The sequence below is a fragment of the Typopeltis vanoorti genome, chromosome 16 (genome assembly GCF_054136105.1).
Source record: "Typopeltis vanoorti isolate ZY-2024b chromosome 16, IOZ_Tvanoo_1.0, whole genome shotgun sequence".
NCBI lineage: Eukaryota > Metazoa > Arthropoda > Arachnida > Uropygi > Thelyphonidae > Typopeltis > Typopeltis vanoorti.
This window is the reverse complement of record NC_143564.1, coordinates 57,866,857-57,879,150: the sequence shown is the minus strand read 5'-3', so window position 1 is coordinate 57,879,150 and position 12,294 is coordinate 57,866,857. Positions and strand designations below refer to the sequence as shown.

The following is a 12,294-nucleotide window of genomic DNA, read 5'->3' as shown; positions in this document are numbered from 1 at the left end:
GGAGGTATACAAAATGATCAGAACCATTAATAGAAAGTGGCAACCAAAACAGACCACAATTAAAGATGAAAAAGGCAAAGTATTGATGAATAAAGAAAAAATTGCACAGCGGTGGATAAGATACTGTAGTGAGTTATATGAAGAAAAACTAGATTCAGATAGCGTTGGGAAACTGACTGAAGAATTGAAGCAGGTATCACCACCAGGTAATGAGCATGATATGGAGATTTTAAGAGGAGAGGTAGAAAAAGCAATAGGACGGCTAAAACACAACAGGAGTCCTGGTAACGATAACATGACTGGAGAAATGATTAAATATGGTAGTGAAAGTAAGGTTACAGAAATGCACCAACTATGTAATATGGTATGGAAAGAAGGGAAACTGCCAGAGGAGTGGGTGAAATCAATATTAGTAATATTATACAAGAAAGGAAATAAGCTAGAATGTAAAAATTATAGAACAATTGCCTTGATAAGTCACCTTGGTAAAGTGATGATGATCATATTGACAGAAAGATTGAGAACACAATTGGAAGCATACCTTGCAGACGAGCAAGCATTTAGGAAGGATAGTTGAAAAACAATTCAACAGATTTTTACAATGAGGTTAATAGCAGAGAAAGTTAGGAGAAAAAACAAAAAACATATATACTTGATTTGTTGATTTTCAGAAAGCATTTGACAGTATTGACCAGAAAGTGACATTAGCAGTTCTGGAATCCTATGGAATTGATAAAAAAAAACTAATAGCTATATTAAAAGATGTTTATCAGAATGCAGTTACAGCAGTTAGAATAGGTGATGATTTGGGCAAATGGTTTAGAACAAGCAGAGGTACGAGACAGGGAGACCCAATATCACCATGCATTTTCATCGCACATTTAGAAAGAGCAATGGATAAAAATGAAAGAAGATGCCAAAGGAATATCTCTACACGGAATGAGAATTAACAATCTGAGATTTGCAGATGACATTGTTATTATTGAAGAAGACGAAAGAGAACTACAAAAAACACGGAAACTGTTAAATGAGGAAGAGAAGAGATTTGGACTTGTTATGAACTTGGAAAAAACAAAGACAATGGTATTTGTTGAGAAGAACATGAAACAAAAGATACAAGTGGATGGAACTGATATAGAAAATGTAGAACAATTCACATATTTGGGAAGTAAACTGACATATGACTTGGACTGTAAAAAAGAAATAAAGATCAGGATTGGAATTTGAAAGAACTTCGTACAGGAAGATACTAAGAAAATCACCAATGAAGAGCTCTATCAGAAGATACAACCAAAACAGAATCTAATGCAGAAGATTATAAAACGGAAGCTGCAATTATTTGGACACATCTGTAGAATGAGTGAGGACCGGACGATAAAGACATTTATGTTTGGTATTTTGGATGGCTTAAACAGAAGAGGTAGACCATACAGAGGATGGATAGACGATATACTGTAAAAGACTGGTGTGGAATGGGTGTACAAAAAATGCGACACTGTGCACTGGACAAAGAAAGGTGGAAGAAGATAGTGAAACAGGCATCAGACATCAACGGGCAGTGAGCTCATGGTTCGTGATGATGATGATGAATTAAGCTATGATTGTCATTGAATGTAGTGCCATAGTCGAGCTGCATAAATCATTAGAGAAAAGGTTTTTGCTTATTATTAATAAATAAATACTCCAACAGCTATTTTTCCCCAAAGAGAGTAGACGGAATATTTTTTACTTTCGCTTTTGTAAATCGGTAGGCAGCTTAGTCTTAATTCTTGGTGGTCACTGGTAGTTCGGTTCACGATTACTGACGATTTGAAGAGCTTAGGTGATATCACAAGGGTAGACCAACACCCGGTTATTAACAACACGTTTTATTTATTAACATTTATAGAAAGTAACGTGATAGACAATCATAAAAATATAAATTATTAATAACATTATTGTATTCCTTATCGCAATAATCGTACTGTAAATATATTTTTGTTTCGCCTAATTTTGCATTAAAATGGCCCTATGAAAAGCGAAACTAATACATAAATTTTAACAGAGATCTTAAACACCTAATTTTGTTAATTATATTTAGCCAGCGTGGAATTATTAATATCACTTCGCATCGTATTTTTAGTTTGTCAAAAAATCCGATTAAGAAAATGAAGTCAAATTATACATCCTATGAATAGAATTCCGAAATGATATAGAAACAGGTAAATAAAAATGCCTTTGTATGTAACTTACCGGTTTCAGTAGCAACTGAGGGCATGTGTAAAATAAGTAGCCAATGGCTATACCCACACAGTATGGTCCGAGATGAATGTAAGGTTTGCTGAGAATTATATGGCTCCAGTAATTTCTTTCCCTGTAAATAAAGACAATGAATGAATAAAGAAAATTAATATTATAATCTCTCTTTCATCAGCTAAATATATCAGTTAAAGTTTGGTTGCCGATCTGTCATGGAAGTTCTTTAACAAAATAAAAATAGATGAATTGTGGTTATTATTTGTTTAATTAGTTATGCTATTTTGCTAATATATAATCGCATTACCCTGTCCTTAATCATTAAGAAAATATAATAATAATAACTCAGGTGATATAAGTCATAGATCGGCCCACTTGAGCTAGATCCACTAAATATATTGCATTAAACTACATATAAATAGAAAAGCAGATTCACAGTTTCAGATATTTATACTTACTCTGGATCTGGATACGCCACCAATAATGTCGGTGGGAGATTGTAGTAATAAGTGAGGAATCCTGTCACCACAATGGATGTGGCTATTAGTATGAAATTAATAGTAAGACCTACTATGGGCCACCTGAAATAAAATACAAACAAAATAATTTTAAAGTCTCCATAGTTGTAAACTAATTAGGGTTTTTCAGTTTATTACTTATATTTAGCGTTAATATATTTTAGTTATTAACAAACAATATAATTTATTATTTTTTGTATGCGTTTTTAGCGTTGTTCCTTTCAGAAAATACACTGTTATTAAAGATCAGAAGATTATGTTTCTAAATGTAACAATACTGGCTTATCACGTACACAACATAATGAAGCTACTTCTTTTTCGACCATGTTAAATAGCTGTAAATATAAAAATTCTGAAAGGCACACTTTGTTAATAAATGTTAAAAAATCCACAGTTTTTAGTGTATAATTGATGTTTATATCTATGTTTATAATTTATATGTTTATATCTATGTTAGAGCATTTACTTTATTAAGTGCCTTATAACAAATTTTTATTATTTCTACTCGCTAAACATTGTGAACAAAGATTACATAATATCATCAGTGGACTGACGGGGGATGTCTTCTTTTTTATTATTTTTATTTTTATATTATTGATTTATTTTTTACAGAATCTGAAAACTTGCTCTGTTGACCAAACACGGAACTTTTAAGGCCTCACATAAGCGAGCAATGATCGCATACCGGAACGATGAAATTAGTATCCAACATATTTTACGACATATATTTCTTATAACTGATCCATCACTGTTTATACACTAGTGTCAAAAAGCTAAGGACGAACTACATTTTTACCCGTATACGAAAAAATTTCATGGCTACATCCAAATGTGGATATCAATCTATTGCCAGCATATTAATAAATTATATTACACAAATATGTATTATAAATTTCGCGCAGGTTAAACTACAATACGTTTTTGGCAAAAGTTGCAAATTTCCTAAGGATGTAGGTAAGGAATTAATGTACAGTACTTACAGAAAACTATGCGGAGAGACATTTCAGTATGAAATATATCCACCCCGAACTGCGATGCAGCTCTCACAAGACTTCGCACCAAGTGATTCAGAAGTTCTTGAGGCAAACTGGCCCGCTCCTCCTTCAGAGCAAGGATAAGGCCTTGCTCTGAAGGTGAAATTCCCCTCTAGAAAAACTTTCTAGAGGGGAATTTCGAGCAGAAATACATCTCCCTATTACGTTCCAATTCGATTCGATTAATATTCGCAGTCTCCAGAAGTATTTCCACTGCTCGTGTACGATGTGGTGTGGTATTGTCATCTAAATGACAATGCCACAGCACCACGGAACAATCGAATATGACGTTGAAGAACTTCGTGGCAATATCGTTCACCAGTCATAGTCTCTTTTTACAGCACTTGTAGCTTCGTGCGTCCATTAAGCATAATGCCTCCCACACCATGCTCCCCAGAACTACCGTATCTATCCCTTTCAAGAACATTCTCGCGATGGTAAGCAGTACTACCACTTTCGCACAACATCAAGTGTTGTCTGGAATCAGAGGAAAGATTAAAACGATCTCATCTGTAAAGAGTACATTAGCCCATTGATATCTTGTCCGATTTTTATGGATACAACATCACTGAAAACGTTCTCTACGATGAGCTGCGGATAAAGGGACATAGAGTACACGCCATTGGGTGCATTGGCCTTCTTGTCGCAGGCATCTTGCCAGTTTGTTCAGATATCTGAGTGCCTGTGTTTAAATGGAGCCGACTTGCAAGCTGACCTGCCGTGGTGTCTCGATTGCCTTTTGCTGTTAAAATCAAAAATCTGTCTTCATGCTCCGTGATAAAGAGAGGGCGACCTCTTAGCAAACGCTTGAACATATTCCATTGGTTTGAAACGCTACCCAGAGCCTGGATACAACACTATGTGAGATTCCTAACTCTCTGGCAATATCAGTAATTCTGCAGTCTTCTTCAAGCTTTTCAATAATTCTTCCCCACATGAAATCATCTAGATCAGCGCTTCCCAAACTGTGGGCCACGGCCCCCTTGGGGGCCGTAGGTTTTATTGAGGGGGGGGGGCCGTGAAATAATGAAACCAAATTTAAAATGTTTTAAGACTAAGTAGATTTTTTTTATTTTAAAATAAACGTATTTAACTTTTATTATTTATTATTTCTATTTTGTTATTTTTTATATTTTAATGGAAAAATTGACACATTGGTGTTGGTTCACAAACTTTGCTTCCTGCGTATTTCGGCGCTTAATGAATATTAGTAAATATTGCTTATTCATATGTTTCATTTCAAAGCAGTGGTTAATTGTATTTACTTCGAATGCTCTCCAGGGAAGCTCCAAATCAACTTTCATCACGCGTTCATAATCAGGGACTATTGATATTGACTTTGTATACATATCAAAACTCGTTTTTTATTATCAATGTCATCCGAGCTAGTTTTCTGTTATCAATAAAAGCTTCGCATATACTTCACACATGAAAAAAGCTTAAACAAGTTCATGTGGGGAGATAGTAACTTGCTTGCAGTGGTACACAACACGCTCTCCCTAACAGCCACTATACTGCAGAGGCAATAAAAACAAGTACTTTTATTATGCCAGTGAATAAGGTATGAGGAGTCTGTAATATATTCCTCAACAAATAGCGCAATTAGAGACAACTGGAATCAAATCACTAATTAATGAATCACATGTCTCCTCATACAGAAACTATGCTGTATAGACTGAAACAAAACCATATGTTGCATGGGCAAACACAGTATCTAACTAAAAACTATTGTTATTAATTAGATGTGTGTGAGTTCGATTTCCCAAGGCAGCAATAAAATTCAACCGAACGTGTTAAAATTCGTAAAAGTGTTAAAACTAAGTAATATATATATATATATATATATATAACGAATGTTATGGCAGTTTCACATATGGAATTCGGTTGAAGAGAGTTAGTATTTCAACTCAATTGTCAGTTATGCTTTTATCTTTCGGTTGAGCGATCTTTTGTTAATACCGTACCAATCATATGCACGCTTTAATAACCTGCCTTTGCTGTCTGTTTCGCGTTAGGCTTATTTACCGTAAAGGGAGAAAAGTCACAAAAGAGAAAAATGTTCCTGGTCCGGGGATTCCCTTATTCAGGTAATATTCACTAATTTCATGTTATCAGTCTGTGGTGTGCCAGTATCGGTAAGTGGTGATATTATTTGATCTATTCTACGTTAAAAAAATTTAACACTGAGATGGATAAATGGCTGATAAAAAATAAAAAAAAATTCCCGCGAACAACCAGAAGAAGTGAAAACAGACTCAAAAGAAAGGACAGTATTTCAAATTTTACCAGAACAGCCCGCGTCTTCAGAACCAAACTGTAAGAGGCAAAAAATGTAATATATGCATTTGATTTTTGCAATATTCGCTGTGTATGTTTTGTATTGAATATAAATACAATAAATATTATAATAATATATCTCTTTATTACGATTTTTTTCGAGGGGGCCGTGAAATATTTTAATTTTTGCAAAGGGGGCCTTGACATCCAGAAGTTTGGGAAGCACTGATCTAGATGATGTCTCTGAGACATCACAAGCATCCAAGTTTGCAACTTTATTCCTTCACAAAAAGAGCTTCCATCAAATACAATTCGCTTAGCGCAACCTTTTGCCTTTTATTCTGTTGAATGCTACCACGTGCCCCTTTGTGCTAGATTAGAAATTTTGAATGTATAACGCTTTCTACTCGAAATCGTCAGTTATTCAAACTGCCACAAGCTGATTCACCTGAACGTGCGGTTGTAATCTTCAGAAATAATGTTCGTCCTTATGTTTTGGACACCACTGTATAATTCTTGTATCTGATCTATTAATGATGAAGAATCAAGATTTAAAATGTTAGGAACTGGTGTTTTAAACGGTTATTTTTTCTGCTACTTAAAAGTATTATGAAACAGGCTTTTCATCCATTCATGTGCCACGCCCACTCACAACAACAGTTTGTTTCATTTTTTTATCCTTAGTTTCTCCGCTAATGTATACTTAAATAAATTCATATCAAATATAAATATAATTAAAAAATAGATAAAACATGGCTTGATTCTGTCTTGAAATTGTTCATATCAGGACCGAATCTTCTATAAATGGGAGGATCCCTACCTATACCACATTTTTAAGAAATATAAATTTTTAAAAATTCTTGCAGTATTTTAAAAAAATGTTTTTGTACGAATCTTGCAAAATTACTAATTATAAATAATTATTTATAATTAGAGGTATCAGAATACGATGAGTCAACTTACCTCGCTAGAGGGATAAGCACGAGTAGAGACATGATGTACAGCTGAAAGTCACACGATAAGTACCAGGAATGTTCCAGACACTGTTTAAAAGGGAAAAGCATTCGTTATCTCATCTAACAGAAAAATAACTTCTAAAACTTCTAGGTAAAATAACTATATCTTTATTAGAATTTATGTGCGATGACAAGAAAGCAGCTAAACCTTTATAATGTATGTATGTACAGATTTAAGACGGTTATTTAAGATTCTCGCCGTTGCCATTTCAGAAATTTATTTTTCTTGACAAGGAAAGTGATTAGTGCAAAAGATAATTGTCGGAATTTTCAATCAGCTTAATTAAAATAAGAAATAAAATAAATTTTTCGATACCGTTTCACTCTCCGAGAGTGGAGTCACTTTTCTTAGCAGGGATCTTTTTTTTTGGGGGGGGGGGGAGAATTGGTTAGCAGCCGGTCTCTATATTTATCACCACATCCACCGGGTGCATTCTAAATGGCTTTCTATTAAAGCGTTACCTCCAAATTACTTTTATTTGTATACACTCGAGTGTATAAAGTTGACAATCGACTTTTCTGAACTGAAGGTCTAAAATAATAAATAAATTGATTTTTTGAAGAGAAAATCGTACTTATCTGCGCTAAAGATCCATTAACTCCGGAGTCGTCTGATACAAGACACCTAGAAAAGCACACCAAGTCCCTGACTAGAATGAACCGACAACAGTATACCTTCTGCAGACAAAGAAAAATGGAAGGTATACTCTGAAGCAGGGGCGGCTCGTGCATAGGCATTACGGAACTGCAGCACCCCCAGTTTTTCTCGTATTATCAAAAAAAAAAATCAGCTAACACCTTTTTATTCCCGTATATACGGGAGTAGGCGAGGCCATTTAGCCCTATCTAACTTTTGGAGACTGAGTGGGCAGTTCAATCTCCACTGGTACCCAATCAGAGACAGATTGCCCAAGGCTATCACTAATTGAGCGGTACGCAGTGAAGAGAGACGGCTCAAATGTGCCGCCATCTCGTGGTTCCTAACCCTAACACAATATATTTAATGTCTGAAATAATGTGGGTTCTACGGTCGATTTTCTTGAGTTTACAGGACGAAAAACCCGAGTTTCCGGGAGGAAAAACCTGCTTGCCCGTGCCAGAGATCGACTAACTCGGGAACCGGTCGAAAAAAGGCTTAGAAAAATTTCCTCTAGTCGCCGACTAGACTCGAAACCAAGACTTCCTTCGTGCGGCCAAGCGCGGTGGTATGCAAACGCCACATCCACTGAGCTACACAGGCTGTCGTATTATAAATATATTTATTAATTTATTTATATTTGCTTGTAATATTTAATTTTATCATCAACAATTCTATACAATTCTCTTATTTTGTATTAAAAAAAATAATAAATTCCATCTTGTAGCACTTAGGAGGGCAAAGGACGCTAGCAGAACTGTGTTTACCACAGTTTTCCATATTGCTACGCGCGCAAGCATATGCACGTCATAGTGAGATGCGAGCTATTAGCGTAATGCGGCACTGTCCGTCGCGCAGTTCCACTATTGTTTATATGCAGTTTGCGCCAGTAGTAGAGTGTTCGTAGTGCTTATCATGTTTACTCCGTCTCTTTAAATATTTGGACATTACAATTAAAGACATAACATTTGTTATAGTTTTTATTTTAAAACATTATTTGGGTTATGATAATGGATTTTATTTTTAAGTAATTTTGAATTATACCAAACTGTAAATTTTATTGATAATTAACAATATTTTTTCATGAAACAAAACAAGAAGAATATATTTTATTTTTAAGTAATTTTGAATTATACCAAACTGTATAATTTTATCGATAATAAACAATATATTTTCATGTTTAATTATTATTATTTTTTTTTAATTTTTACCATAGTTTTGATATTTTATCCAAACACGCATACATTGTACTTACAGTGTGTATGTATATTTTGAAAGTTGCAGCACCCCCACGATTTCAAGCCATGAGCCGCCACTGCTCTGAAGTTATGGAAGCTTCGTTGATCTTTGTATTGTATTGCTCAGTTTAAAAATAAATAAATAAATAAAATGGGTTCGTTGGGCTATTAATCGGAATTACTGCCTAAGGTATTAAGACTCTAGGTAAGTGTACTGTGTGCTAAGTGAATGTGTTCGGCTAGTTGACCTGCTTTGGGGGGGTGCGGGCTCTGCCACATCCACTATGAAACGAGTTAGGTCAACTTCATTTGAATAATCATTATAAAGATTCCCATCCTCCAAGGGATTGGAACAAGTAGTTTCCGCTGAAGAGCAAATATCATGACATCCTCACAATTGCGCTACGAAGCTACTCCCTGTTCTGAAGATGAAGAAAAAAGATTTTTATTCTGAAGTTCAGATGAGTCTATCACAAAGAAGCTTTAGATATTCTTCTTTAAAAACCAGAAATAGAATGCAAGATTCACAGTGCCTAACTAGGGACATTTAGACTCTAGTTGAAAAGATCGAATTCGAATCGAGTCAAAAATGGGAAGATCTTATAATTATAAGGACTTTTCAACCGGAAGTATGTTACTATTTATCATACGTAAGTGGTCTAGATTTTCTTCCCTTAACTCCGGCTTTTCATCTTGTAGAACACACACAAACTACGAGAATGTACATTCTCCTAGATTGTGTGTCTCGCAGTGTTAGTTCGCTTCAGCTCTAATTGCAATCACTTCCAAAGCATAATTATTATAAACTTTGGAAGTCTAAAACGCTAGTGAAACTGGTGTTCAGGCTACCACAACGTGGATGTATCCTGAATTTCAATCGGCCTGAAAAATTCTCTTCTTTTACCTTCATATTGGTGGGCCTGTTATTGGTCCTGGATATATTCTCCAGCCAAGTAATTCAGCATAAAACTGAAGATATATTTAGAAATGAACAAAGGTAAATAAGGATTGAGAGATGGCATCCAACGCTGATCCAACATCTGTAATTCGGCTATTTCACATATTAGAAATTTGATAAGTCCAAAATCTAGTTTAGGAGGGCAACGCTTTAGCATGTCATGTTATGTGAGTGATATTTTATGTCAGAATTATGTCCGATATCTCGAAGAAATTTGACATTTCTTCATTTCGTGAGTACAGATTTAAAACCTTGTTTTACAGACCATTTGCTAGTTGATATATCATACCAAAGTTAATGGTAACCTTTTAGGAAGCTTTCAACTCCCCTACGAAAAATGTTTTCCTATCACTGTTCTTTCGCGTGTGCGTGAAGAGATTTCGTAGTAAGGGTAGGTAGGTAGGGGGAGAGATTATATATGCCACACTTTTTAGGAGGTTCGATGAAATTGTCCCATATCGCATATTTGATCTCAAACTAATTATTCACATACCGAACAAAACAGCAGAACCGCAAAACACCTTTACCACGAGTTGCCCCAGTCCTGAAAATACTTCAGGTGCAAACTTTGTTTGCTTACACTTGGATAAAGGATTAAACCGAATATATAACTGATTTAAATATCCAAGGAACACATTTCATTCCTTCTCTCATCTCCAGTGTTGGGTTTGATTGTTTGGAATAACAGCCTTTAACTAAGGCTACGAGGTCATTATAATGCACCTGTTAAGTGAGATGTTTCGATGGCTTACGTATATGTGTTTTGCAAGTAAAAAAGAAATCCATTTTTTTGATAATTTAATACTTCGGTTCTTTCTAAAGTAATAGAAAAAAATCAATAAAAGGTAGCTTTTGCGTTATCTGGAAATCTCTTGATTAAAAACAAAAAACTTGCTAGTATGGATTCAGCCACTGTTGATCAATGGGTGTCTTCTTTCTTATGTCACCTCATATTGGATAAATTCCATGGAAAAAAGTTTTGAGAAACTCAAGTGCCTGCTCTTGATATCTCTAAGGCAATTGATCGAATTCTTTATAATAGCTGCATCCAGGAAAAACCGTAAACATACAACACACTAATATCTTTGGACGGGTGGATCGATTGGTTGTAAGGTGATCCGAAAGCTCATCTTTAGACCAAAACATAGCACGATTTTCAAGTCATTTGCGATCACACTAAAATCAGAATGGTCGTTTCACAATGGATGAAGAAAATCATTTACCAACTAAAAACATTTACGATCATCCCTACCATACTGGGATTCGAATCAAAATTCGCAGCCTGTTGAAAATGCAAAGACGCTTCCCTCTTACCTATCCCAAGCTATCATTTAAATAATTAATTAAGAGTTTTGATAAAAAAGAAGGAAAATAAAAACTCTGCATTTTATAAAAGTTTTCAACAGTTGACGAGTGCTTTCCTTTGATGCGTTTACTATGTAATATCCTTTTCTCTCTAAAGAAAAGGATTAACCTACAAAATATTAATGTATTTTCACAATAAAACGCGTAGAGATTTTTATACACAAGACTCAGATATTTGTTTGGAATTATTTGAGAATATTGTGTTTATTAACTGTTTATTATTGTGTTTATTAGAATATGTGTTTTATTAACTACAGCATTTCATACTTCCTCATACAACATGCTCCACAATGCTCGAATAATTATATAGAGTTTAAAGAACATATAACCTAATTAACTTCAATGTCCAAATCATACGATTGCCTCTTGTCTTATTCTGCACAAAACAGACCTCTCAGATAAATTCAAATATTATCTCTTCTCTGTTGTGTTGCGTTTTCTGGCACAGGCTACTCTTAAGCTGCTGAATTGTCATCAAGGATTTCTTTATTTGAACATAAAAACAAACTTAACTTCAAATTCAACCGAAATAGCTTTCGTTCCCTGCTTTTTTCTGATGAAGATGAGGAAGACTTTTTTAAAATAGTCTTCCTCATCTTCCCCAATATTTTCTAAATGTTATAACATGTTAATCAAGGTTTGCATGGAAAATATCAGCATTTTTTTTTCTTTGTTCAACTTCTGACCCATACAGAGGTGGCTAACATTTTCGTATGGAAATTATATAAATTAAAAAAAAAAGAAAGAATATACTTGAAAATCAAACATGAAAATTGAAGTATGAAAAATTGCTTGAGTGATTGTGACGTGGATAAACACCAAACACATCTGCGCAGAAGGAGCCGATTTATTCTATCACAACTTTGACAGTGTTCTCATTATGAATTCGATTATGAAAATGATTCTGCATTTCTATTTCATCACTTATAATTTCACCTGGTTCCGTATGAAGCAGATTTTATTCAGAAGATTAATAATCCCTTAAACTCAGCGTTCAAAGACATATATTTTGAAGT

The 12,294-nt window shown here is 34.6% G+C and overlaps 1 protein-coding gene across 3 annotated transcripts in view; it reads right to left on the bottom strand.

Moving 5' to 3' along the window:
• The window catches only part of LOC150098042 (nose resistant to fluoxetine protein 6-like), a 352,140-nt gene that overhangs the window by 8,679 nt on the left and 331,167 nt on the right, over positions 1 to 12,294 (bottom strand). For all 3 annotated transcript variants that reach the window (XM_090406583.1, XM_090406584.1, XM_090406581.1), the window contains 3 exons: positions 7,028 to 7,107; positions 2,694 to 2,816; positions 2,233 to 2,353 (listed from right to left, as the gene is read on the bottom strand). In XM_090406583.1, coding sequence (XP_090262709.1) covers positions 2,233 to 2,353; positions 2,694 to 2,816; positions 7,028 to 7,107 — 324 coding nt within the window. The remainder of the gene's footprint in view (positions 1 to 2,232; positions 2,354 to 2,693; positions 2,817 to 7,027; positions 7,108 to 12,294) is intronic.